Genomic DNA, 27,505 nt, shown 5'->3' with positions numbered 1-27,505 from the left:
TAACTAGTATGTTCAAGAACTATACTGAGATGCCATTGGGGAAGATAGAGAGCAGAATCCACAAACAAATTTGGGGTATACCAGAGAGAGAAGAGTTGTTCTATCAATAACAGCCTTTAACGGGCTATAATCTAACAGCAATCTGGAAAATATGTATAGAAAGTACAGTGCTCTTCCCAAGCTTTGTATACCTAAGGCTGTATCTCTCTCTACTGCTTTCCCTGAGGCTCCAGAACTACACCTTGTGCTCCCCCTAACGTGAACATTGCCACATTCCTCACAAGTACCATGCAGACTAGGAGACCTGAATACCTGCTGTCTCCTAATGTTTATTTCCTATCATTTTCCTTTTATTTCCATTTATAAAATGTGCTTGGCCAGTCAGTACAATCTTTTATTACACCATCTTTAGGTCATGTGCTTCCAGCAACATTTTAACAACAGTTCAACCTCACCACAAACTAAACTTGCTAATTACATGCAAATTTGTCTTCCTCTCTATCCCCTTCTAAAGGTGCATCTTTCCCCAGATGCAGGAGACTTCAACTACACCTCTTGTTATGTCAGCTCATGTTCTCCCTGACAGAAGACTGTGACTGCTATCATCACAGAGCTTTAGAGCTGTCAAACTGACAACAGAAGACAAGGCAAAAGTTCCTTATAGAACTCCCTGAAAGTAAAGAAAAAGGATGCTCTTGACTATTTAATAACAAATTCCTTAATCTAGTATATTAACTTTTTTTTAAGGTACTTGTTTGCCATCTTAGCAAGACTGTTTGTATAGAACCTCTGTGATCCAAACGTACACTACTGAATAGTCAAATGTTAGCAGCTTCATCTTTCTGAGCCCATTTTGTGCATCAAAGTTAACAAATAGAGCCTAATTCCCCTCTTGAACTTGGTAAATCTTGCTGAGAAAGCCTGCTGTTCTTTTGGAAATTTCACAGACACACACTGTGAAAGCAGGAATCTGAAAAATAAAAAACAAAAAAAACCCCCAACATTGAAAAGTTTAAAAGGCTCCTTCATGCTCATGAGCAAACTACACAGGAGCAGAAGTTACTGGTTATGACATTAAATCAAACAATTCCAGTGGTAGGTTCACCTCAGTTTGTCTTTTGGAAAGTAATTTCTTTTGGATTAATTTTCCTTTTTTTGTTTTTTAATAAAAGATTATTTTTCTTGGAAGCTGGTTACAATCCTGTGTACTGCCCCAGCCCACCTGAGGGGTTCAGAGGAAGGCAGTGGGATATACCCTGGGCAGTGCATGGAAAAAACAATCAAATTACCAGGAGACTCAAAAACAATAATATAAACTTATATTTGCAAACTTTGGAACATTCAAGTAGAATAAGGTACTTGGCAAAATTTAAAACATCCAGACCAAAATAAAGCATTTCCCAAACTTGAGCTCAGCAAACTTTAACTTCTCCAGACACAAGAAGACACTGGAAGTTTTCAGTCTGACTTACAACACATTTTGAGAAGAATATGTAAGAAAAAGAAAGAAAGAAAGAAAAAGAAAAAGAAAAGAAAAGAAAAGAAAAGAAAAGAAAAGAAAAGAAAAGAAAAGAAAAGAAAAGAAAAGAAAAGAAAAGAAAAGAAAAGGAAAATAGGGAGAGAAAAGTAGATGGCCACCACCCCAGGATCCAGCATTGTCTCAACAACTTCTAAACCCTGGCAGTGGAGCATGTTTGGCACATGTTGCTTTCCTTTTATCTCCTATACTCTGCCACTTCAGGGCCTACAGCTCCTGTTCCCCCATCACTTCCCAGCTGGCTCTTTTGAGCCAGTCAGCTGTTCCTCAGCTCTCCTATAGATCCCAAGGCAAAGATTTCACTCTTGAACTTTCTAAGTGAATTCAGCTTCAGCTTGGAGCTGTCCATTCTGCCTTCCAAGGGAGGGCACATTCCTCCCTGAAACTGGTTTCACTGCAGTGTTTTTTCCACCACACTCTTTTCTGCCAGGAAATGGAAGGAAACTTCAGTGGGTGCCTCAAAGCACCCTTATCATGTGCAACCCCCAGCCCCTCACTGCAGGAAACACAACCAGCAAACTCCGTGCTGCATAGGAAACTACTGGGGACATTTTTTTTTCTTTCAGCAAGTGATGAAATGGTCCAGACAGGATAAAGAACCACAAAAATCTAGTTTCTATTCTGTTCGCTATTTTAAATATTTGCGGAAATACCTAAACTCTATGCTTCAATATCCCAAACTATGAAGCAGAGGTAAGAAAACAGTATTATTTGCTTCTGTAACAGCAGCTCTACAGGTATCAAGTGCTCACTGAGCAGCAGGAGCAGTGTCCAGCCCCAGGCTCACTCGGTGACGAGCGGCCACAGGGAGACTCTTCCCTGTACGGGCGGGGGGGGCAGCACCCGCCGAGCCGGAGGCTCCGCGCCCCAGAGCCGCCTCACCCGCTGCAGGGCAGGCCGGGCAGTCCCGCACCGAGACCCGGCCCCGCACCCTTCCCGCCGCCGCTCCCGCACGCCGCCGGGGAGCGCTGCCCTCACCCGGGGAGGGGCCGGGGCCGGCGGGGACAGCCACGCTCGCCAGCGGCCGCTGCTCACCTCGTCCTCGCAGGCTGAGTGCGGCTGCCCCAAGGGCAGCCCCACGCCGCCCTCCCGGCGATACAGGCAGGCAGGCGGCAGCGCCGGGCACCGGGGCAGGCGGAACCGCCTCATCAGCCGGCGCCGTCATGTGATGAGAGGGCTCAGCTACGTCGTAGGGAGCGCCGCCGTCTCCCTCCCATTCTTCCCACCCTCCCTCCCTCCATCCTCTGTGCCCGCAGCCGCCGCTGTCCCTGCCCGCGGGCGCTGCCGGGGCAAGGTGAGCGCGCTGGGCGGGGCGGGCGCCGGCGGGAGCCGCTGAGGGAGCGGGGCCGCCCGGGCGCAAACCGTGAGTTCGGAGGGGAGGGGAGGGGACGGGACGGGACGAGACAGGACCGGACCGGACCGGACCGGAGCGGGTTCGGAGCCTGTTCGGCCGCTGCCGGTCCGGGGCCCGCTGTGCGCACTGTGGAGCAGAGCCGAGCTTGCCGCGGCACTGGGGACCTGGGAGGGCTCCGGGCGCTCGTTCTGGGTCGGAACTGTCTTGGGACAGCTCGCTGTCATCTGAAATGTATCGCGGTGGTTCGGGAAGTGTTTGCTGAAAAGTCAAGCCTGGTCACAACTTCCCGTAAATGTTTCTGAAGCACGGACGCTTATTTTTGGTGCTGCACGCCGAGTCCCGCAGGAAACGGGGAAACGAATGAAACTGAGCAGGAAACGCAAGCACAGCATGGAAGCTCGTCCTTCAGCAATAAAGGAAGGAAGGGAGCTGTGTCATTTCCATCTCCTAAGAAAGTTTTCCTTATTACTAAAACCCATTATGATCACTTCGCTTGCACTTTTAAAGGGGCTCTTAAAAACACATTTTGTGAAGTGGTTTTGCTTTCCTTGGGCCCAGTCTCCTCTCCTGGTCATAATTGCTTCGCTATTTGTGTCTGTTTCGTTTTTCAATAGTGTTCTTCAGCTGCTCTCCAGATCATCACACTTCCCTTGCCTGCTCACACAGGTCACTTCTCAAACTCAGTGTACATGCTGAAAATTAATTCTGTGCATTTGTTTCATTTTATAAAGCTGTGGATAATTTAGATTTCATAATTTGAAAGATTGGAAAGTGTGCTTAAATATCCACAAATTAAACTACTAAAAACATGAATATAAACCACTCTGGATGTGTGTGGGTTTGTTTTTACAGGTTATTAATGGCGCGGCTGGTTTCTTCATCAGGATTTCTGCTTGCAGTAACCTAGAGTAAGGATCAGAATCAGAATTTCTGCTGCTCTGTCACATCCAGCTCCACAATGGTGGATTTTCTGGCTGAAAACAATCTCTGTGGTCAGGCAATTCTTCGGATTGTTTCCTGTGGAAATGCCATCATTGCAGAACTTCTGAGACTTTCCGAATTTATTCCTGGTGTTTTCAGGCTAAAGGACAAAGCTGATCAGCAGAAGTATGGAGACATCATATTTGATTTCAGTTATTTCAAGGTAAATCCTTTTATTGTTCAACTACTTAAAGCATTTCTGTCCCACATGAGGATGTTTTGGGTTGTGAAACAGCCATTCCTGACTATTGTGTTTATTACTACTACATTTTCCAAAATGTTTGATGAGTCATCTGGCCTGTGAATTTTGATAGATACCAGTTATATAAAATGTGAGTATTGGATTCTGGGGAGGTAGTAGTAGTAGTAATTCCTGCAGGAGCACTAAATTAACCTTCCTCCAGCAGGTTCTGAGCCTGCATGGTTGGTTGTTTTCCTTCAGAGCAGTGCCGTGGGCAGTATGCCCATCTTTCTTCTTTTAATCTGTAGCTTATTCTTTGCAGCCATGAAAACTGCTTTCTGCTTTCCTGGCTGACAGTGCTGTGATTGTTCTTCCTCTGGACTTGTCACATGGGCTGAATAAATAAATAAATAAGTCAAGGAAAAGTGTCCATGAAAGCCCTTATTTCCCTTTCAGAATTAGGCTTGCAGTACTAAGTTCCCTCTGTCATTTTCCAGCATGATTAAGAAGGAACAACAGAGACTGTGTAATCTGACTTTATTTGGACTGTACAATGCAAGAAATTGTAATAATAAAGTAAGGGAGGCACTTCTGAAATTTGATTCAATTTCATTGTAGTAAAAGTTGTAAATTTCAGGCTCAGTGAGGCTTAGATACTGAAAATCCAGAGCACAAATGATTTCACAGTTGCCTTTAGATCTAAGTGCTTGGTAGAAGTCTTATTTTTTGTACACAAATTACTTGAAAATTTAGCAGCAGATAGCTGTAATTGGTAAGAAATACAGTAATCCTTAAAGCCTCAGTATTTTGAATGTTAAGAAAGCATAAGTGTGCTGTTAAAACCAAATAAATCCACAGAAGTCATACTGATAAAGCAGAGATTAGAGAATTTATAGATATTTTTACTGCAAATGCACCCCTTCTGTATATCCCATATACCCCTTCTATGTCTTGGTTTGAAAAGACAGGTGTATGCTAAGGAAGGCAGGAGCCTCCCCTAAAATGGAAAATGTAAACCCCCTCCCTCCAAATTGTTATAAATTTGAAATTAAGGGGGGCTCCCAGGTAAAGATATAGAACCAGGAATAACAGTTCTTTATTAGGGAAGAAAATAAAAATAAAACAACAGTGAAACAAAACAACGCTGACAGAGTCAGAATACAGCCTGACACCCTGTGGGTGAGGGTGTTGGTAGCAGTCCAATTGGAATGGTGGCTGCAGTTCTCCTGGAGTGGCAGGTGTGGTTCTGCTGGAGCAGTGATCCTGTAGAAGGATCAGTCTTCCTCTGAAGATCCAGTGGAAGAGACAGCTGCACCTCTGGGAATCCAATGGAATGGCTGCCCTGGTGTCCCAAAATCTGAGATTATATCCAGGTAGCAATGCTTGGCTCCTCCCCCTGGGTGGAGCATCTCACCACGGGATGCTGTAGTTTTTACCAGCCATACAGTGACACTCACTGGCACATTAACTGCAGATGTCCCCCCAAGGGAGGATTGGTTTGTGGAAGAGATGAAGAAAACTGCCCAATTAACAGAAGATAACTGCCCCACCTCTAACAGATGGCAAATAGAATACACATTGCCTTGCAATCTAGGACAATACACAATTCTTAAAATTACTTTATGAGGAGAGATTTGAGATTTGAAAAGTTGAAACTATTTACTTTGTCCATTTGAACTTCAATGGCAGTTTGGCATCTGCTTTTATTCTTTGTTTTATGTAGATATTTTGCACATAAAGAGAAGCAGAAGAATACTTTTTAAAACTCAAATTGTCAGTTGGATATTTTCAATTAAATTCTAATAATACTTCCAATTAAACTTTAGCATTATTTTCATTTAGTTGGTGATGGTAAGATTGCATGGTGCTTATGAGAAATATAACAGTGGTAAAGGGTAAGGAAAGTTGTACTATTGCTTTAAAGAAGTCAGGTTCTTCATCCCAACTCCTTTTCCCCCATGATTGTTAATGAGAAAGTTTCTGCATTAATTCAGAAGACGAGTGCTGAGCTAGATGTAGAGTTTGTGGAAAAAAACATGTCTAATATTTTCAAGCAGTTTGAATGTATGAGAAGGTACTAAGCTTTGTGACCCCTCAACGTTATAGTTTCTATCTGAGAAATCAACTAGAAGAAATGTGTAAAGGAAAAAATCCCATCGGGGAGATAGCACTACAGAAAGCACCCAGTGCTTTCAGGTGTATTGGGGCTTTACTGAAAGCATTGGCTATTCTTTTCCATTGGTTATATTGGATAAATCATATTTAAAGTCACTGCAGATTGTAACAATGTGTAAAACTCATCTTTATGGAATCAATATTTTACCATAAATTAGGTTAGAAAACTACAGATCCTTGTTTTGGTAAGGAATGGTAAGTCTGGTTTGCACACAGGGGTGGTTGTACATGGTCTGTGTCCTACTGTAGAGAAGTCAAGTAGAGAAAAAAGTATTAAATATTGTCTATAAAGGTGAGTTTTTGTTTTTCAGGGGCCTGAGACATGTGAAGGCAAGCTGGAAGCCAAGCCTGAGTTACTGGATTTAGATGAAGAATTTCGTGAAAACAACATTGAAATTTTGACAAGATTTTATTTAGCTTTTCAGAGTGTACATAAATACATTGTAGATTTAAACAGGTAAGGTGTCTTAAATACATATGGATTTTCAAAGACCAGATTATTGTTTTGTCTTATTAATGAGAAACTTTTTGCTTAGAGACCCAATATGATCGTGTTGAAGCATATTCCAGCAAACTTAGGTTGCTGGAGTAAACACTAATGTTTACTCCAACAGTTCCCTACCAGGTTAATATATGACTTGAAAAGATTTAACCTCTCTACCTTAATTCCTCAATTGTAAATTTGAGTTAGTTTTTTTTATCTTAGAGATTGTGCTGAAGTTGGTGAGTTTTTTTATAAAAGAAGAATCCATATTATTAAGCCATTTTATTTTTGGTCTTGCACAACAGAGTATCAGATAGTTTGGGGGTTTTTTTAACTTTCATTGGCATTATGTTCTTGATCTAAATTTTTCAGTGAAGTTGCCATATTCTCCAGTTTGCTAATCTGACATGTAAAAAGCAAAATTAAAACTTCATTAAATGCTCTAAGAAAAAGTTACTGAGAATCTTAAATATGAGAGTTGGTTTTATTATTGACTTTATATGAAAAGATCAAATGTTTGATATTACTTATTAAGTAGTGTTACTGGAAAATCCTTTAATAGGAGTAAATCTTCTGTTAATTCAGGTGAACATAGTTTATTTCTAGCTCTACCTTCCAAATTGCAATTGAGATCAATTTATGGTATTTCCAGGAGGTATACTTAGGTAGCTTGAAAATATGACAGTTTTACTACATTTTTGCATGGCAGCCTTCCAGGCTGTATTCAGCCATGACAAAATTAGGAGGATGAGCTGTAAGCTGCCAGGTATCCTCCAGTGTCTTTCACATACACCATCAGGATATGGAAGGAAACTTTTGCCAACTGGTTGGCACTAGCTAGGGGTTCCAGTCTCTCATTTTTTAGGAAAAATCCTATGAAAAATACCCTGCTGCTTGTACTAGGGAAATGTTCTGATGCATCTGTTGGCTTTCAGAGAAGATGTCACTGATTGAGTTTAGTTTGAGAGGAAAATAGTCAATGACCAAAGTTTTTGTTGTGATTCCTAGATACTTAGATGACCTCAATGAAGGAATTTACATTCAGCAAACATTAGAAACCGTCCTCCTTAATGAAGATGGAAAACAGCTTCTAGTGAGTATTGACTAGTTTTGTACTAGCAGAAAATTAACCCACTCAATAAGTGCCAAGCTAGACAAAAATGTAGGTTTACCAAATGTATGGAAGTGCTGTGACTCACTTCAAGGAGGACAAAGAGCCAAAATCTTCAGGCTGCCTCTTTTCATGTTGTGTTGACTACGTAGTTGACGTTGGGTTAGTTTGCCAATACATGTTTTTCTTTAAATGTTGCTGCAAAACCATTTATGTGATTTTCTTTCTTCATTCTTTCCCTTCCCAAACAGTGTGAAGCCCTGTATTTATATGGAGTCATGCTACTGGTCATTGACCAGAAGATTGAAGGAGAAGTCAGAGAAAGAATGTTGGTTTCCTACTACCGATACAGGTGGTGTATATTGGTGTACAGGAGCACTCAAGGCTGAGATGTGTAACCTGCAGTATGTTCAGTGACCTAGGTCACTGAATTAAGATAAATGGAAATATTGACACATTTTTCATCAACTGACTTTATACAGATAATTCAGCAGAGCTCTCTGAATATCAGCAGAACTTGCATTAGCTTTTAGCTGTGTTTGCAAGTTCAGCTGCAAAACGAGCAACAGATTTTTCATTCTGTTACAACAGACATTTGAAGTCCACAAATAAACTTTCAGCTAAAGCTTTTAGGCTGCAAGTGCCAGCTGTGAAAGTGTCACAGGTTCCCAAACATGCAAGGAAACTTTCTGAAAAGTCCTGACTACCTAGGTGACAAATGTACTTGCAAGTCAGACTTCTTGTAGCGCTTTATTCGGTAAATCAGGAACAAGTTTTACAGGGTAGGTTCTCAGCATCAGGGTATAACAGCTGGGGGCTTAAAGAGTATCAGTGCAAATTCTTCCACACGTGTAAAGTGCTGCTTTGGCTATGTTTATGCCTCCCAATACATAATGAGAGATTCTTTAACTCTGCAATGCAGAAGTGAATTGACAAGGGGAATTCAGAGATGGAGAGAAAGAAAATGAAAATTTTAAAAAGAAGGGGGGAAAAAAAGGAAACAAATTCTTCTCTGAATATAAAGCTCATTCTTTCTGTTCCTAAGTTTAATTTTCTCTTTGTGCTTTTCCGCTTATCTGGAATTTCAGTATGGACATTCATCAGTGTCCTATAACATGATATTAATGGAATAAAAATCAAAAACCTCCTTTAGTATTTGTTAATTTTCTTGTGAGAAGGGCATGGTTACAAGGGGTGGGAGAAAAGGAAATTACTAAGTCATATAGCTCATTTTTTTGTTCCTCTTTTTTTGTAAAACAGTGCAGCCCGATCCTCTGCTGACTCCAATTTAGATGATGTTTGTAAATTGCTTCGAAGCACTGGATACTCGAGCCAGCCTGGAGCTAAAAGACCTCCAAACTACCCTGAGAGCTACTTCAGCAGGGTTCCTATAAGTGAAACGTTCATTAGCATGGTTATCGGCCGCCTGCGGTCAGATGACATTTACAACCAGGTAAGCTGCCCTGAGATAAAAGAGGGCTTTGAAAGGGGAGCATCAAATTGATTCTCAGGTCAATTACTCAGCCATGAAGTACAGAAAAAAATAAGTGACAGAGGTTGTAGGGACTCTTGAGGTCAGCTAGTCTGACTTGGTTCAAGCACAGTCAGTTGGAGCAGGTTGCACTGGACTGCACCCAGTTGGATTTGAGCATCTCCAGAGGTACAAACCACAGAACCTCTCTGGGCAATCGGCTGCAGTACTTGGCCAGCCTTGCAGTGAAAAGCACCATTTTTGTTTAATGTCTTATGATTGGACATGTCTTGCTTGACTCATTTACAGCATAGTAAAATCTTACTGTAGCCTGTTAAAAGTAGCACACATCTATGCAGTCAACATTTACACTCTGGAAATGCATCTGGTAAATATGCTGCACGAGTAAGCATGTCCAGCTTACCTAAATAAACTTCTTGCCCCTTAATGTCTCTGCACTGCACTCTTTAATGTGTCCCATAATATTTTCAGGTGGTTTATGATACACAGTATTATGTTCAGCTTTGTTTTGTTACTTTTTCCAGGTTTCAGCATATCCATTACCAGAACACCGTAGCACTGCCCTGGCTACTCAGGCTGCCATGCTCTATGTCATACTGTATTTTGACCCTTCTATTCTTCACACTCAACAAGCAAAAATGAGAGAGATCGTGGACAAATACTTCCCAGATAATTGGGTAAAGATAAATTCTGTTTTAAAACTGTTCCCTGGATTTCATGTTGTAAGAAAAATTGTAATTATTGTTAGAGTATGTGTTATAGAAATGTCATAATAACCTAAAGCTAGAAGAGATTCTTCTCTGTGGAAATTTTATGTTGTTCAGAGTGTAACACTCCAAGTCAAACACTCTGGATAATTTATTGTCTTAAATGCTTCAGTCAACTATACTCTAAATACCATCAAGATAAAGTAAATCCCAGGAAAATGTGTGATGGAAGGAATTATAGGCATTTTCTAATCCAGCCTTCTCCTCAAAGCAGGGTTGACCTCAAAGCTAAATCAAGCTGCTCAGGCTTTGCCCAGTTAGCTTTGGAAATGTCTAAGGTGAAGACTCTGCAGCCTCTATCAACACCTGTGGCTATGCTTCATCACTCTCTTGGCAAAGAGTTTCTTCTTTCTGTAGCACTGGAATTTGCTCTTCTTTAGAGCATCATGGAAATCATGGAGAAAAAAAAAAGTTTCATATATAGTTACTGAAAGAACTGTCATCTTGTGTTCAGAACAAAGCTTCTAATTAATTGTGTGCCTTTTCTTTCAAAGTCTTCTTCTTGATTTCCAAAGGTGGTACACCAAGAAGTACTGCTACCAAAAAAGTTCAGTTATCCCTGATTTATAGCCACAGCATATCCCTTTCTGTCATATTGCTAAATGCAAACCTTGTCGTTTTCTTAATAGTAACATAAATACAACTTGTTTTCTGCTTCCAATTTTAGGTCATTAGCATTTACATGGGAATCACTGTCAATCTGGCAGAAGCATGGGAACCCTACAAAGCTGCTAAAACTGCCCTCAACTACACACTGGATCTCTCAAATGTCAAAGAGCAGGTACATAAGCCAGCATTAAGTATTTTTAGTAAGATGTGTGGGCATCTGAAGTATGTGACATCAATAATGCATGGGTCTTTTCTTCCTGCCTACAGTGTATGTACCATATTGTCTGGCAATCTTAGGGAATACGAGTAGAAATTTTTCCTTTGTCTTTAGGGAAGAAGTTAACCAAGTAGAACTCAATTTATAATAAGTGTGGAAGGGGCTCACAGCTCGTCTGTGAGTCAGAAGGGGTTAGTGAAAGAGAGAAGCTGATAAGAGTTGCCTTTGCTCCTGAAAGGAACTTTACCAAGGCTGTCAGCCTGGAAACAAAGGAAAGAGGGAGATAAACATGGGGCAGGCCACCTTGTTCCAGTAAAGATTATGTTGCTGTATTCTGACCAATGAATAGGTATAAACTTTGTGAAAGTGTATAAAAAGACAGCATGCTGTAAAATAAATATAGAGAAGCCTTCTTAAATACAGTGTGTTCTTCAGTTTGTTATGACCAACAGTGACAAATAAGTATCTCCGTTCTGTGGTAGATTTTTGTTTTCTTTCCCATTAGGCAATAAAATGTTAGTACCATTTATTAGGAATAATTCCTAGAGAGTATTTAAGTGAATATATAAAAAGTCTGCATTTTTGAAACATTATGCTTCCTGTGTAGCCTGGACTCTAGAACATCACACACGTGGCCATATGTTCCTACTTTTTCTGGGAACATATGTGCTGTGTGTTTTCTGACATAGGAAAACTGCTTATCAAAGTCTTCTCCCAGCTCTATGTGTCTGTTTTTAGCTTCTGGGTCGCTTTGGGTCATTCCAGAGGTTTATTCCTAAGGGTTTTCACCCTGACCACCTGCGAGAAATACTTGTGCCACATCTACTTCTTGTCTTTCTCACTTTACTTTGAGAGCTATATAAATCCTATACAAGTATTACCTTGCTTTTATCTTGCATCCTTTGTCATGCACTTGCAGTGTACAATATTGCCTACTAGTAATGATAATCATTTTATAGCACTGTTTTTTAACTGTGTGCCTGCTAAGCTCTCAGGAGTATGGTGTAGTCCATTTGAGGCAAGGACTTTACTGATGCAGGCTTTGTGTGTTTCAAGGCCAGCAGGTACGCTGCAGTGACGGAGCGAGTGCACACGCAGGTGCAGCAGTTCCTCAAGGAGGGCTGTCTGAGGGAGGAGCTGGTGCTGGACAACATTCCCAAGCTGCTGAATTGCCTGCGAGACTGCAACGTGGCCATCCGCTGGCTGATGCTGCACACTGCAGACACCAGTAAGGCGCTGCTGGGCTCTCAGTCCTGCTCCACTGGGGGGGAAGTTCAGTTCTGCTGCTGTTCAAGTCAGCAGTTTGCTCTGCTGTTTGCAGGAGATTGTTGAGCTGTTGTTTTGCAAATAGTTTCCTAAAGCCTTGTCTGAAACAGCACGTGCGTTTCCTCAGTTCTTGTGAGCTGAACACGGATACAAAAATTAGTAGAAGTCACGATGTTGTTGAATAATACTCTGCAGAAAAACATAATTCTGAAAGTTTTACCTAGCTCCAAAAAGAAGGCAGTGGCCAGTTTCTTACAATGTTAGTAATTAACAGGTTGAAACTGAGGTTTTTGTTCTATTGAACTGAAATTCAGCTGAATCTGTTGAGTAATGTCTCTCATGTGAGTTTGGGTGTGTAAACTGACCTATTTAGACATTTCCTTATTTGAATGCTTGTGCTGTCTTTAAGGGTTCTTGATATGCAAGAGGGTTTCTGTTCTGCCTCCATACAATTTTTGTTATGGTTTTAGAAATACTGATCTTGGGTCTTCTTGATCAGAGGGACTAAATTCACATTTAGTTTCAGAAGCCTGCAGAAGTCTTAAGAAGGCTGAAGCACCACGGAAACTTCAACTATATTCTATTCAAAGGAATAGTTAGTCAATGTAAATGGAAAACAAGTAGGGATTTACATACCAGAGCAAAATTTTTTTGCCTTCAAACTGTTAAAAAAGAATGTATTTACAAAGATTGAAAAATTTGGCCAAATTCCATGTAACAGTGGAGAAATGTTGTCTTTCCATTTTCAGCTTGTGATCCAAATAACAAACGTCTCCGCCAGATAAAGGATCAAATTTTAACAGACTCAAGGTACAATTCCAGGATCCTTTTCCAGCTTCTTCTGGATACAGCTCAATTTGAATTCATTTTAAAAGAGGTAATGTGCTGCTAACCAGAGTCTTCTAAGATCTCTAACCTGAAAAAATCACTGGGTATTTTTAAAAGTGACTAAAAATCAAAAAATCTGCATTGTACTGTTCTGTAAAATTCAGTATGCTTCTGTCGCTGTATGTACGTCCCACTGTCTGTATTGCTTAATATTTTTAATTTTATTTTTAATATTCTATCAGGATCTTGAAGTTCTGTAGTAATCACTTAGTCGGTTCCATCTGTTTTAAGTATTTTATTTCATCTATTGTGATAAGCCTCCTTGCCAGTTTTGTAAACCAAATGCTTTGGGTTTCAGTAGATGTTCAAGCAGATGCTGTCAGAAAAACAAGCAAAATGGGAGAACTATAAAAAAGAGGGATCTGAAAGGATGACTGAGCTTGCTGATGTCTTCTCAGGAGTTAAACCTCTTACTAGAGTGGAGAAAAATGGTAAATATTAAAAATTGTACTATGAGGGAAAAAAGTTATTTCAATTTATATTTCTAAAGTGATACCAAAATAAAATACATGAGTCTAATAGTGATAATATAGGAACAATTTTCATGTCCCTCGACTGCCAAAGAGGTTTCTGTAGCTCTTGCCTTGTTTAGGTTTTCTGCACATATTCCATATGTAAGCAATATTTAGGTATCTAATATTTAGGTGGCCCTATTTTTAGAACTATTTTTCATTCATTTATTTATATATACCAGTTAAAACTATAAAATATCAGTTCACTTCTGTATGTATAATGGAGCTCACATTACCATGTTCTATGTACAAAGGAGTGAGAAGACCATGCCCATTAAATTTAGGGATGGTTTAACCTCTTCCCTAATTCTTTCCCTGGCTGTAACCTGGATTTCAATTGTATCAGCATTTTTTAAAAGAAGAAAACCTTCTTTTACTTGTCCTCTACACTGAGTGGTATTCTTCTAGTTCTCTAAGGACTTAAAAGTGGAATCTGTGCTTCTTTCCAAATTCCTTGCACTGTTTTTTGAAACACCTATTTTTTTTCTCTTGAACTTATGAAAATAAGATTTTTTAATGCCCATTTATGTTGGTAGGTGTTTTTAATGTTGCATGTGAAATTTACCTGAGCATTTGCCGCTTTACAAGTGTACATGTTGAAAGACTATAAATGTACCAGTGAAATAAGAACTTGTAAAAATAATCTCCTGTGTGTATAGCTTTTTTTCTTTTGACTAGCAAGTTCCCTGCATTTTTGATGCCTATCATATATGCAGAGGTTTTATTTTTATTTTTTTTTCTTAATTTTTCATAGAAAATCTCCAGGCTTGGTTCAGAGAAATCTCCAAGCAAATAATGTCTCTGAACTATGATGATTCCACTGCAGCAGGCAGAAAAACTGTGCAGCTAATACAGGCTTTGGAAGAGGTATGGCAAAGACATTTTGAGATAAATGACCTTGTTCTTCTGGAACAGCAACAGTTTTTACACCTGTACTGACTTCTGATAGCAGAGATGCAGAACAGATTTGAATTTTAACAACTGTTGAAATCTATTTGATGTTTGCTGTTACATATCTACAGTGAGCAGGAGTTTTGTATAAACCTTGGTATCGTAAAATAAGGATATAGTATGCAAGGTCATGCTACCTGTAGCTGAGGGCTTGTCGGTTTTTTCAAAGAAATTAATTTAGTGTTTAAAATTATTTGGCAATACTACTCCTTTTTTAGAAATTCTGAAAATAAATTCATTTGAAATTAGAAAGATTGATTTAAAAGGCAAAATTTTAAAAAAATCTGTATTTTTTTTGTGTGTGCTTCTTCTATTTCCAGGATATAAAAGAGTACTCAGAGTGATGTTTCACAGTACACTTCCTTTAATAACTTTGTGAAATTTATTGTTAATACACTCTATTACAGGCCAGGATTTAAGTGTTTTACTGCTACTAGCATCCAGAAGTAATATGTCAGTTTACTGATTCTGTTTGTATTGCTGTCCTTAAAGATGAATCGAAAACAACAAATAAGAGTCCTTTTATGAGTTTTATTTGTTTGTTTTTTAAATATAGGTCCAAGAATTTCACCAGCTGGAAAGTAACCTGCAAGTTTGCCAGTTTCTGGCTGACACCCGCAAATTTCTCCATCAGATGATCCGAACTATCAACATTAAAGAAGAGGTCTTGATCACCATGCAGATAGTTGGTGATCTTTCCTATGCTTGGCAATTAATTGACAGGTATGTTAGCATGAGCTTTTTCTTCCAGTCAGTGACCATTTGTAAAACTTGTAGGAAATCACGTGCATAAATGTTATTAAGACTATCAACATGCGAATTTAAAAAGTCTTGAAGCATTGTTCTGTGAGTTGTATATACTGAATTATAATCAGCTTGAATAGGAATTAACATACATCCTTCTCAGGTTGTTAACTGCAGGTTAAATTACAGTGTAACTTCTTACTGTCTATCCTGTTCTAATAGCTTTGTTAACCTCCTGTCTCTTTCCTTTAGTCTTTTTAAGTGTTCTCCAAAATACTGGAGTTCATTTTTCAACCAAAAACAAATGAGGAAGGACTAATGCTCAAGAACTCTGTTTCCATTGTGGGATTTTGCTGAGCTGCTGCTTCATTGCTGTGGCTGATAACACTCCCTGTTGTTTCATCTTTTGTCCCACCTCCCCTTTTTCATACAGGGATTTTCTAACCAGTATCTCTTCAGACCTTTTGTTAGTGATCTCCTGTGCCATTTACACATTACACTGGTGCTGTTGACATAGAATTAAACAGTTAAAAATAACAGTTCCAGGGGAAGAAGCTGATTTGTTTTGTTTGTTTCCTGCCCCAGCTTTACATCTATTATGCAAGACAGCATAAGAGTCAGTCCATCAATGGTAACTAAACTCAGAGCCACTTTCCTAAAGGTAAGTATGAACAACACTGAATGTACTTGAACACTGCAGCTCAATTCAAGCAGTTTGTTTAAAAGGCCTTAAGCTCTGAAGTCAGTTAAGACTTCCTTTTACCAGCATCTCCTTTGTCTAGTTTTTTTAGACAGTATTAAATTACCTTACTATTAAATTAAATTAAGGTTAGTTTTAATAGAAATAAAACCAAGTTATGCATGTTTTTATAATGCAGCAATTGCATTCCTGCTGTTAAGCAAATAAATCTCTTGGCCAGCCTCTACTCATTACAGCTGTTTTCTGGAGGCAATGGTGTACAGATGGGATCTTCTGCTTATGGATCAGGATCTTCTGCTTATGGATCAGAGTAGGCTGAAGGAATTTAAAAACTTACGCTCTCTGTTCCCTTTGTCTGTTGATGAAGCTCTAGTTTCAGATGAAAATATCATCTGTAGAAATAAGAATAGGGATTAGTGTGAGTGGGAATATAAAATTACAACTGAAATGTCCCATGCAGCTGTTTAGATTTGAACCATCTTAGAGAAGGTAGCCTGATGGACTGTTGGACTTCTTTGACTTTTTTTTGTTGGAAAGCCTGGTATAACACTGCTCCTTAGGAAGAATCTAGTACTTTGAGTTGTAGGATAAGAGCCTGAGCAAGAGAATTTTAGCATATAAGTTTCCTCAGAAAAACAAACGTGAAGTTAAAGTGTTAACTTTATTTCTAGCTTGCTTCTGCTCTTGATTTGCCACTTCTCCGCATCAATCAAGCGAACAGTCCCGACCTCCTCAGTGTGTCCCAGTATTACTCTGGAGAGCTGGTCTCCTATGTGAGAAAGGTTGGTGCTTATAAGGCATCATTGCTTTGTTCTCTAATTATTTTTTTTTGAATTGAGGATTATTTTCTTAATGAGAATATACTGACTGTGGGTGTTTCTTGTCTCATTTACAAAGGTTCTACAGATAATTCCAGAAAGCATGTTTACATCTCTTCTCAAAATCATAAAGCTCCAGACTCACGATATTATTGAAGTGCCTACTCGCCTTGATAAGGACAAGCTACGAGATTACGCTCAGCTGGGACCACGATATGAGGTGCTGTTAAAACTGGGAATTCTGAAAAGCAGACCTTCTAGGTGGCCAACTTTAACCTAAGTTTAAATCTACAAAGCTCCATAGAGTTACAGTTTAACAATGAAGTTACATTTGTTGACTTAAACTGATGGGTGTTATTGTGAGCATACCTTATGTTTCACAAGAACAGATGAGTAACTTTTGAGCTTCTGTTTGTAGAAGTTTAAATTTTTGATCTTTTAGAGAAGGAGAGGGAAAAAATCTAAGTAAATTTTTAAATGAGCATAAATATGTATTTATTTATTGGAGAGGATGAAAACCTGAGTCTGGAATGAAGCCCTCCACATTTACCATTCTTATTCCAAGAGGAGAAGGTCAAAGACTGAATAAGCCGGCAAGGTTAAGCTTTTTGCTGCTCTCAGAAGACGAGAGGATGGAGGCACGTTGATTTACCCAGATAAAGCTGCTGTTGCTTATTTTGTCTCTGGTGTTTCTTCTGCATTGTAACCAGTCTGGAAGAGTGAGCAAACATTAAAATTATGTGGTTTTATTTTCAGTAGAGGAAGATGCGACACAAAAACCTGAGCAGATCAGTGAGTCTATCCCCAAAAAAATCTAATAATCAGTTAGGATGCCAGGTTTTCCCTGGAAATTTTGCCAGAGTGCTCACTTGTTAGGTGTTTTCTGCAAACAAGCTGTGATCTCTGATTAAGCTGATGTTCAGTCCTGAACATTAGGTTTAAACTCCCCCATGAGACTTTTTCAAGTGAATCTGGCTTGTGTGTGGGTGGGAGTGAAGGAGAAGGCAGTGTTCAGTAATGTTTTATTTTGAGACAGTAAAAGGAAAACAGATTATACTAAAGCTGTTTACACTTCCAGTTTCTGTTGAACTGTAGATGTGAAGGGTCTTCTCTGTTTTGTATTGTAAACACCTGAAAGGCAGAAGACTGGCTTGTCTGAACTCTGAGCATAAGGATAATAATAATTGTAAATAATTGTAAAACTTCAAGTGAATGTGCTGCCATATTAGATCAGTGGAAATACTGAGGTGGACTCATGGTGGCAGCAGGATTTATTGTAGAATAACTACTGTGAGCTGTGTTCCCAGCCTGCTCAAAGGTACCAGCTGAGAGTTTTGTCCATAATATTTGTGCACACAAGATATGGCTGGTCTTCCCTTCTGTAATCCCTCTGAAGCCTCTGAGAAGTACCTGTTCTTTTCTACTGCTAAATCACTTCTATTTATCTGACTAAAAGAAATGTAATTTTATAAGTAAGTCTAGAACAAGATGTAAAGTTGAAAGTATATGAGTGCAAATTATTTAAATCTAAAACAGGAAGCTACCACTGGGAAACATGGATTTTTTTAGAGTAATTATTTCCATCTATTGAATCACTTTAGTGAATTTTTTTCTGTTACAGGTTGCCAAGCTAACCCATGCAATTTCAATCTTCACTGAAGGTATCCTCATGATGAAAACTACTTTAGTTGGTATCATCAAGGTAATGATCCATTATTTCAATAGGAAAAGGTTGTTTGGTGGCAATTAGTACTTTAGCACAGATTTCAGCACAATATATGAGACCTCAAGGAAAAATAAAACAACAAGAAAATATAAAATTGCATACAAATTTTCAAACAGTGATGCTTAAATTGGCAGCCAGATAAGAACTATATTTTTTTCAGGTTCCTAGGAGCCCAGAGTCCCTATTCTTAATAGATTCATCCACTGTACTTGGTGATCATTGGAGGTTTTTTCCTGCTGGAAAGCTTTTCTGAAGAGCTGTTTCTTCCATTGGTATAATCTGTCCTGCAGTTTTACATTAAGGCTGCATTGATACATCTTTGAGAACTAGAAGCAAGTATTGTTGAGGAAACATACACTTCTTGATGCATACTGGCTTCTTAGAATTGTACAACATTCTCAGTGGATCATGAACAAAATTTGAATATGGGAACTACAAACCTTTGCCATTCAACTTAAAGAAATCATTTATTCTCTAGTAGAAGTATGTAAATTTTTTATTCTATGAACAGGCTCTGGTGGTTAAGTGCTGTTAACAGTGCTTTCCTGTTCATCCAAAGTATTTAATATCTTCCTTGGTACAAAATAAATCCTTTATATTTTTTATACCTTTCTGACTTTATAGGAAAAGTGTTTCTTCTTCTTCTTAGGTGGACCCAAAACAGTTACTAGAGGATGGAATAAGGAAGGAGCTGGTAAAACGGGTGGCCCTGGCTCTTCACAGGGGGCTCATCTTTAATCCTAGAGCCAAGGTTGGTTTAATTTTTTTATGTATCTTGTGTGTGCAGGGACCTCTTTTATTATACTGCCTTCTAAAAAGTAATTTGTGCTTTTACGTACAGATTTCCTTTTTGTAAAAATAATTTTGGACTACTGAAGGTTATTTGGAATTCTTTATTTGATGTTCAAATGAGTTTATAAACTGCCAAGTGTACACAGAATTAAAAAACATCTTTTTATTCTATTCCAAAGTGTCCTGTCAATTCTGAATTCACTGTACTGCCTTTGTCTGTGATGATTGACAGGTCACATAAGCCAAGTAAACATTGATAGGCAATGATAAAATAAGGAGTGACTCCTTGTTTTGATCCTGTCCAGATTGTTGAATCTCCTAGATCAATCAATAGTACCACTGAAGGCAAAAATAAATATGAAAAGTGGGAGGAAAAAATATTTAGCAAGAATTAATTCAGATACCACCAAACTGATAAATTTCTCGGTGCTTTTCAGATCTGGTTGGACCACAGTGAAATGATCTAGAGGTTGTTCTCTAAGAGTATTTAGAAGCCTTTTACATTTTCTTTGAATCCTACTTGTTCACGCTTCTGGTTTTGTCTTTTTGTTGTTTGTCTCCAGCCAAGTGAACTCATGCCCAAACTGAAGGAAATGGCAGCTACAATGGATGGGTTCCATCGATCATTTGAATATATCCAGGATTATGTCAACATATATGGGTTAAAAATTTGGCAGGAGGAAGTGTCTCGTATTATTAACTACAACGTGGAGCAGGAGTGCAATAACTTCTTAAGAACAAAGGTGCTACTCAAACCCAAAAATAACAAAAAAGTTGTAAATGTCTTTAGAGTTGGCTGTTAGAGCCTGTGACTGATGGAGCATGTGTACTCATTGTTCATACCACTGTGACTTTAGCTGAATGTGCTAACTACTGTGTAAAACTGCCTCCAGTTCATTCTGAAATAAGCATCTCCCCTGCATTATTTGTACATAAAAGTACCCAAAATAGAATACTTTAGTATATTTTTGTAATAAGATTCATTCTTCTCTTTGCTTTATTCTGTTTTTATAGTGTTCTGCTATGTGTAATTTACAATGCTGTGTTACAGTGTGCTCCTTTTAAATTGAACAAAAGGAAAATTTCTAAATTAAAAAGGTGCAATGGGAACACTACAAATTACTGTAAAACTTATTTTTCAGATTCAAGACTGGCAAAGTATATACCAGTCTACTCACATTCCTATACCAAAATTCACACCTGTGGATGAATCCGTAACATTTATTGGTCGTCTTTGCAGAGAAATCCTGAGGATCACAGACCCAAAGTAAGTACTTTGTGTCACCATGCATTGGATAGCTTCAATTCCACCGTACACAAATCAAAATGCAAAAGATAGGTTTTCCTTAGCTGTTATATCTTTATGTAAAACCAGATTTACCCAGTCCATCCTGTACATTTTAAAGGTTAGTCTAGAAAAGTGGTGATTTTAGTCTAAGAAGGAAAACTGTGTGTTAAACAAATGGAGGAGAGAGAAATCAGGAATGGATGACAGAGCCCTGGTGGAGAGAGGAATAGCTAAACATCACTGGAGAAACTTAGAGAGTCTTTCTCATCTATCTAAGAAGGGTAGCTCATTACTGAGAGTATCACAGGAACTGTCTGCAGCTTTTTCTGAATTTGTTTGCTGATTTTTTTCCCTCAGAATCACATGTTACATTGACCAGATGAATACCTGGTATGACATCAAAACTCATCAGGAAGTAACCAATAGTCGTCTCTTCTCAGAGATCCAAGATACCTTGGGTACCTTTGGTCTCAATGGCTTAGACAGGCTGCTGTGTTTCATGATTGTAAAGGAGCTGCAGGTAATTTTTGAACTTCACTTTCTCAAGGCCACAATGCTTTATTGTTTAATAACGAAATAATTTTTTAAAAAAAGTTAATTACTGAAATGGCAAAATTAAATCAAAATTAAATGAAAAATGGTTGTTCAACTGCAAAAGTGAGAATTTCAGTTACAGAGGAAATTATGGAAGTTGGTGCTCTTAAGTAAATGGTACTGTGTAATTCCAGGTTGTGTGGGCATGCTTTCTGAAGATGTACACTATGTGTGTGATAAAAGTTGATTTCAGGTCATCTTCTATTTTTCTGTCTAAAATATCAACAAAGATTGTTTGGGTCTATGATACATAAGGTGTCAGTTCTGTGAAATTACTGTTTCCCTAGTACCTGTTATGTGAAACCAAGTTTTTTTGTTTCCTGAGAAGAATCTAGTTCTATCCTTGTTAGAGATTTTAGGAGAAATAAGTATCAACACAGTTCTTCCTGAAAAATTGAATTACTCCTTGTCCAGAGTGGATATTAGATACTGACAAGGGGGATCTTCTTGATGTCTTAACATTGATTAACATAACTCCAAAAAGCAAAATTGTAACCACAGAATTCCTCCACTCTTTATCTATGGAAATAGTCTTTATCTATGGAAATAGTCTTCCCCTGCTCTTAAAAAATGTGGCTCCAAGTGCCATCAAGATTAATCATAGATTGCATGTGTGATAATTTTACTTTACTTCTTTCTTTCTTTTATCTAGAATTTCCTCAGCATGTTTCAGAAAAGTATATTGCGTGACAGGTCAGTACAAGATACCTTAAAGGCACTCATGAGTGCTGTCAGTCCCCTCAAAGGAATCATAGGTAAGTGCTTCCTGGTTAACATGAAAGAAAGCAATTGTCTTTGTACTCTTGCATTTATTTCTTTTCTTACTTGTTTTTTTTTTTTTTAATGCCTCACCCTCCTTCTTTTCTCAGCAAATTCAAACAAGGTTTATTCTGCAGCAATTGCAAAAACACAGAAGATCTGGACAGCTTATTTAGACTCCATAATGAAGGTAGGTTCATGTGACTTATTGTCAGACAGAATTCTTTTGAGTCTCTTTGGTTATATTGGCCCCTCCATTCAGGAGGGACATGGGGGTGCTGGAGCATGTCCAGAAAAGGGCAGCAGAGCTGGTGAAGGCTCTAGAGGGTAATTCCTGTGAGTAGCAGCTAAGGGAGCTGGGGGTGTTTGGCCTGGAGAAGAGGAGGCTCAGGGGGGACCTTACTACTCTCTACAACTCTCTGAAAGGAGGCTGTAGCCAGGTGAGGGTTGGCCTCTTCTCCCAGGTAACAGTGACAGGACAAGAGGACATTGCCTCAAACTGCACCGGGGAAGGTTGAGGTTGGACATCAGGAGGAATTTCTTCTTAAAAAAGGTTGTTAAACATTGAAACAGGCTGCCCAGGGAAGTGTGGAGTCACTGGCAGGTGTTTGAGGACAGACTGGATGAGGCACTCAGTGCCAGGATTTAGTTCACAAGGTGGCATTTGGTCGTAGGTTGGACTCAATGATTTCAGGGATCTCTTCCAATCTTAATGGTGCTGTGATTCTGTGATATTTTAATCTGCCTATTTTGCTATGTTGTATTATATTGACTTGAAATAATGTAGCAACACATGTGAAGCAGGCTTGGGTTTGCAAGAGCTCCTGAGCTTCATTTGTGTGGGCACCTCATACTCCACAATGTGCTGAGCACTGAGATTCATAAGAAATCATTCACCAAAAGCAGAGCCTGGCACTAGAGATCTGATTTGGGGAGACTAAGTTAGTGTTCAAGTGTCAGGAACTCATGAGCCTCCCCTCAGTGCCTTGTGATCATGGCATGCCCAAGGATAAAGTTGGGAGCAGTAGCACTTCCCAGACTTGCCTAGCCACAGAAGGCATTGTTGTGTGCTGGAGATTTAAACAAGCTGTCCCACTGTCTTGGCTCTTTATTTTGTCTCTGTAATGATATATGGGGACCAGTGTTTCTCAGAGTGGATGTTTATGTTACTGGAGTGAAGAGAAAAGGCCAGGGAAGGAGAAGGTTGACTGCAATTAGCTTTTCTCATGTTTTCTTCTCCTGCTGTGCCGACCCTAAGATGTACAGAGAGGTGGGAAGCAGAGTAGAGGCATTTTCACTGACCACTGAAAAGCAAGTAACTGGGGTTTTATACCTGGTACCTTTTTAGTGCCCTTTTCCCTTGGCCTGTACCTGTGACCAGGAACTGTCACTGTGTAAACTCCAGGCACTGTGACTGCATCTGTGCTCTGAGTGCACTGTGCAGTTGGGGTCAGTCCTTGGCTCCACTCTTCCTTCATTGCATTCAGTATAACACACCACCCTTTTTGTGTTTGTGTCCACAGGTTGGTCAGATGCAGATTTTAAGACGACAGATTACCAATCAATTAAATTATTCCTGCAGGTTTGACTCCAAGCATTTGGCTGCTGCTTTGGAAAATCTCAATAAGTAAGAAGCAAAATGTGCTGAAGAGCTGCTTGTATCATTGTGATATAATTGTTATCAGCTCAGCAATCTGTAAAATTTAAAATTACAAAAATCTATAATTACAAAATCTAAAATCGATAGCAAAATGTGGCATCTGATTTGTGTGCAGGTTTTTGTTGATCAGTATTTGAATTTTAACTCAGCAAAAACATTAAAAATAAATACTTGGCAAGTAACTAGTTTGAACATGCAGTATCTAATAGCATTTGGTTATACCTGGTTCTGAAGTCACATTTAGATGAGAAAAGGAAACAGAATATGCGTGGTGCTGATTTTGAATCAAATATGATGTTTGTAAAAAGACACTCCAGAAAAGGTCTTTTACTCTTGACTGTGGCCATGTAGAGGCTTTTGTATCTTCAAAATTTTTATATTAGTATGATGTATGGCATCATGTAAGGTTTATTCAGGGGTAATTTTTAAAATTATTTAATATAATCTATTTTTCTTTTAGAGCAATACTGGCTGACATTGAAGCACATTATCAGAACCCATTACTACCTTATCCTAAAGAAGACAACACTCTTTTATATGAAATCACAGCTTATCTGGAAGCTGCTGGCATTCACAACCCATTAAATAAGGTCAGGCATACATTCTGGTGCTTGGTGCAATTTGCTTTTTTCTATTTTTTTCTTTCTATTTTTTTAACTGGGAAAAAAAATAATATTTAGAAGGTCTGTACTACTCTTTTTTTTTTTCCCTCAGATCTACATAACAACAAAACGTCTGCCATATTTTCCCACCGTCAACTTCCTATTCCTCATTTCTCAGTTTCCCAAACTTCAGTACAACAGAAATTTAGGTAATGTGTAAGTTGCTGTTTGTCTAAATCTAATTAAAACCTATGTGAAATTATCTGTAGAGAAGATAGTAAAACTACCTGCATGGAAAATACACAGTTCCTGACTTTATCAGGTCAGACAGTTTTGTTATACTATTTAAGCCAAATACAATAGAGCAGGAAACAGAATCCAGACTCCTGGGTTTCTCATTCTATCCTGTGCCTCAGTTAATATCATTAAGCCATTCACCATGGAAGACATGCAGTTGGTACATTAATTTTGGACTTTTTTTTTGTGTGGGCAAGCAGAAGGGGAGACAGCAAAAAAAGCCATGAAGACTACATTACATAAGTTAGCCTGTGCTATAAGAATATATTCTGGTTTCTAAACATGTATTGTTTGGGGCTTTTTCTGTGCAGGAGTGGTGTGCAAGCGGCCAGCTGATCAAATTGACTGGCTGCCTTTGGTTCTGGGGCTCCTTACCCTGTTGAAACAGTTCCACTCAAGATACACAGAACAATTTTTGGCTCTGATTGGTCAGTTTATTCGTTCAACGATGGAGCAGTGCACAAGGTACCCATGTTTTACTTTTTACCCAGGTATCACCTCTGTGAAGAGGACTTCAGCAGTGGAAAAGCACTGCTTTTTCAGTATTTTTGTTCTAGCAGAGTATAGTTGACATTTGCAGTCTTTTGGTACTTGAATGGATCTTATAAAAAAGTTGAGAGGGTCTTTTTACATGGTCAGACAGGGACAGTAAAAGGGAGAATAGTTTAAACTAAAAGAGGGGGGACATTGAGATTAATGTTAGGAGGAAATTCTTTCCCATGAGGGTAGTGAGGCACTGGAACGGGTTTCACAGAGAAATGGTGGATGTTCCATGCCTGGAGGTGTTCAAGGCCAGGTTGGATGGGGCCCTGAGAAAACTGGTCCAGTGAAAATTGTCCCTGTCCATGGCAAGGCTGTTGTAACTCCATGATTCTTAAGGTTCCTTCCAGCCCAAACCATTTCATGATTGCATTAGACAATAACAACAATATTTTACTAAATAGAAAATTAAAATACTATTTCTATTTGTAATGGAATCACATGACACCTAGTGGAAATGATGTTATTTGAAGGCTGGCATTTTCAGGTAATTTAATCCAAGTAAGTGGTTGATAAGTAAGAGTGTGATCCCCATGGTGGTTTAATTTTAGCCAGAAGATTCCAGAAATGCCTGCTGATGTAGTGGGTGCCCTCATGTTCCTGGAAGATTACATTCGATACACCAAGTTACCAAGAAAGGTAAGAAAGAATTCCATGTCTCTAAATATGGCCCCAAATATCCCAACCATTTTCCCAGGATAAAGGAGCAGGGAATGTGTGCTCCCACTCCACTTCAGCCAATGAAGGGATCTGGCCAGGGAGACACCACTCACACCTTCCATTTGTGCTACAAATGAGCCAACATGACAAACAACAGCTCAGGGTCCTGCTGATGCAGCAGCCCTGGTTTGTAGAGTTCAGTCCCATTATTACAGGAATAAATAGGTGAATACTGATAAATAAAGGATTTCACCTTTGTGCTAGTTCCAAACCAGTCTGTTAAGTTTAATCTTCAGTGTATAATGCTGTTGGAAAGGAAAGAAATAAAATAGAAGTTCCAAGGTATTTCCAAGTAATACTAAGCTTAGCAGTATTCTAAACACAGGGCAAGAAGCTAATTAGAAAGTCCAAATTTTGGTCTTTCCTTCACTTCCTGCCAAAGCCTGATTTCCCAGGCAGCTTCTTTGTCTGACATACAAGGGAAATGCTAAAAATCTACTTGTAGAGAGACTTTGTTTCATGTTTAAATGCAAATTAACTACATTTGAAGATGATATATTATTTATATATAGTATTCAAAATAAGTCATAATCCTGATTGCTATATATAGGCTGTACCTCCGTGGTTCTTGAGTAAACATTCAATAGCCATTTCCCAGCTAATATTCACAATAAGGAGAGTAATTCTTCCAGTCTATTATTCCCAGCCCACAGTTCTGTGTGGTGGAAGGTCCCTGTGTCAGTTCTGCAGCTGCAGGTGATGCTGTGGAGCCCAGAAGAGAGCACAGCAACATTCCTCCAGTCCTGCTCTGTTCCTGGGCTCCTGGCAGCTCCTTCCAGCCCTGCCTGGGCTGTTCCTCCCTTGCTTTGAGCACATCCAGGGGCACATCCTGATGCCAGGGTGGCTCAGGTCAGCAGTGTGTGTGCTCCAGTCATGGATCTGATGTGCTTGTAATGGATGAATGGACAGCAAATGGATAATGCAAGTGCCCCACTGTGCCTTCCTGTGTCCCTCAGGTTGTTGAAGCCCACGTGCCAAGCTTCATTTTTGATGAATTCAGAACTGTTCTATGAATATGGAAAGGGACCAAGGCTTTTCTCCAAACCTGAAATGAGGAGCTGGGGCCTGAGGGTGAGGCAAGTACAGCCGTTCAGGACTGTGTATTTTCTTTGCTTCAAGGCAGTGCCTACAGCTGTCTCTGTGAAATGTAACCATCAGCACTAGTCTATATAACCCTTGTTTAAATCTTGGCATGATACACAGCGTGTATCTCCTCTAAACAGTGTACATTTTGTACTGCACATTATAAATGCTGCATGTAATTGTTTATGTATAAATCATTTAGATTTTTTTGTTCTGAAGAACTATCTGTGGAAGTTTGACTTTTGTATCAGAAATGAACAGTAAAATTGGAAATAAAGGTGTTGGATAGTTTGCCAAGACTGATGCTTCCAAATACAATTTTCTTTTAAAAAGAACCAGGAGTGAGAATGCATATACAGTGTAAAGAGGTTTGATGTCTGCCTGTGTGCTACAAACAGTTAGTGTAATTCTATAGGGGACATAAAATAATTAAATATTTACAGCTGAAAAGTCCTGTTAGGCTAATTAAAGGCACAAATATTAATGTAACTGTAACATTTCTAATGTTGGGAACAAGATGCTTAGTCACATAATTTTAACTCATGGTACGTGCAATGTCCCAGCCTTAAGGTGAAGGGAGCACCCAAGATTCACAGATGTTTGTGGTCAAAAGGAATGACAGAAATAAGAGAGTTCACAAAAACTCTTAAGTTTTAT

The 27,505-nt window shown here is 39.1% G+C and overlaps 2 protein-coding genes across 4 annotated transcripts in view; one reads left to right on the top strand and one right to left on the bottom strand.

Moving 5' to 3' along the window:
- NSMCE2 (NSE2 (MMS21) homolog, SMC5-SMC6 complex SUMO ligase) overlaps window positions 1-2,732 on the bottom strand; it is a 132,203-nt gene extending 129,471 nt beyond the window's left edge. Inside the window, exon 1 of one of the 2 annotated variants that reach the window (XM_005479591.4) lies at window positions 2,573-2,732. In XM_005479591.4, the coding sequence (XP_005479648.3) occupies window positions 2,573-2,686 (114 nt within the window). In that variant the 5' untranslated portion in view covers window positions 2,687-2,732. The remainder of the gene's footprint in view (window positions 1-2,572) is intronic. The other variant, XM_074556920.1, reaches the window with a different exon arrangement.
- WASHC5 (WASH complex subunit 5) lies at window positions 2,673-27,147 on the top strand. Of its 2 annotated transcripts, none has more exons than XM_005479590.4 (29): window positions 2,673-2,831; window positions 3,744-4,035; window positions 6,540-6,685; window positions 7,721-7,805; window positions 8,075-8,175; window positions 9,084-9,276; window positions 9,840-9,992; window positions 10,750-10,863; window positions 11,965-12,136; window positions 12,924-13,051; window positions 13,364-13,493; window positions 14,329-14,441; window positions 15,082-15,248; window positions 15,855-15,930; window positions 16,641-16,751; window positions 16,867-17,007; window positions 18,409-18,489; window positions 19,163-19,264; window positions 19,869-20,048; window positions 20,448-20,572; window positions 20,951-21,113; window positions 21,840-21,942; window positions 22,057-22,136; window positions 23,470-23,573; window positions 24,067-24,196; window positions 24,321-24,417; window positions 24,817-24,970; window positions 25,597-25,684; window positions 26,722-27,147. In XM_005479590.4, the coding sequence occupies exons 2-29, from the start codon at window positions 3,850-3,852 to the stop codon at window positions 26,776-26,778; spliced, it is 3,480 nt and encodes a 1,159-aa protein (XP_005479647.2). In that variant the 5' UTR covers window positions 2,673-2,831; window positions 3,744-3,849; the 3' UTR covers window positions 26,779-27,147. The 2 variants fall into 2 exon arrangements, with proteins under 2 accessions (XP_005479647.2, XP_014131337.2); XM_014275862.3 differs by having other exon boundaries at window positions 2,744-2,900.
- The last annotated feature ends 358 nt before the right edge of the window (window positions 27,148-27,505 follow it).

The sequence above is a fragment of the Zonotrichia albicollis genome, chromosome 1 (assembly GCF_047830755.1).
Source record: "Zonotrichia albicollis isolate bZonAlb1 chromosome 1, bZonAlb1.hap1, whole genome shotgun sequence".
NCBI classification, from domain to species: Eukaryota; Metazoa; Chordata; class Aves; order Passeriformes; family Passerellidae; genus Zonotrichia; species Zonotrichia albicollis.
Note: the sequence above shows the minus strand (reverse complement) of the source record. Positions and strands in the feature narration are given on the sequence as shown.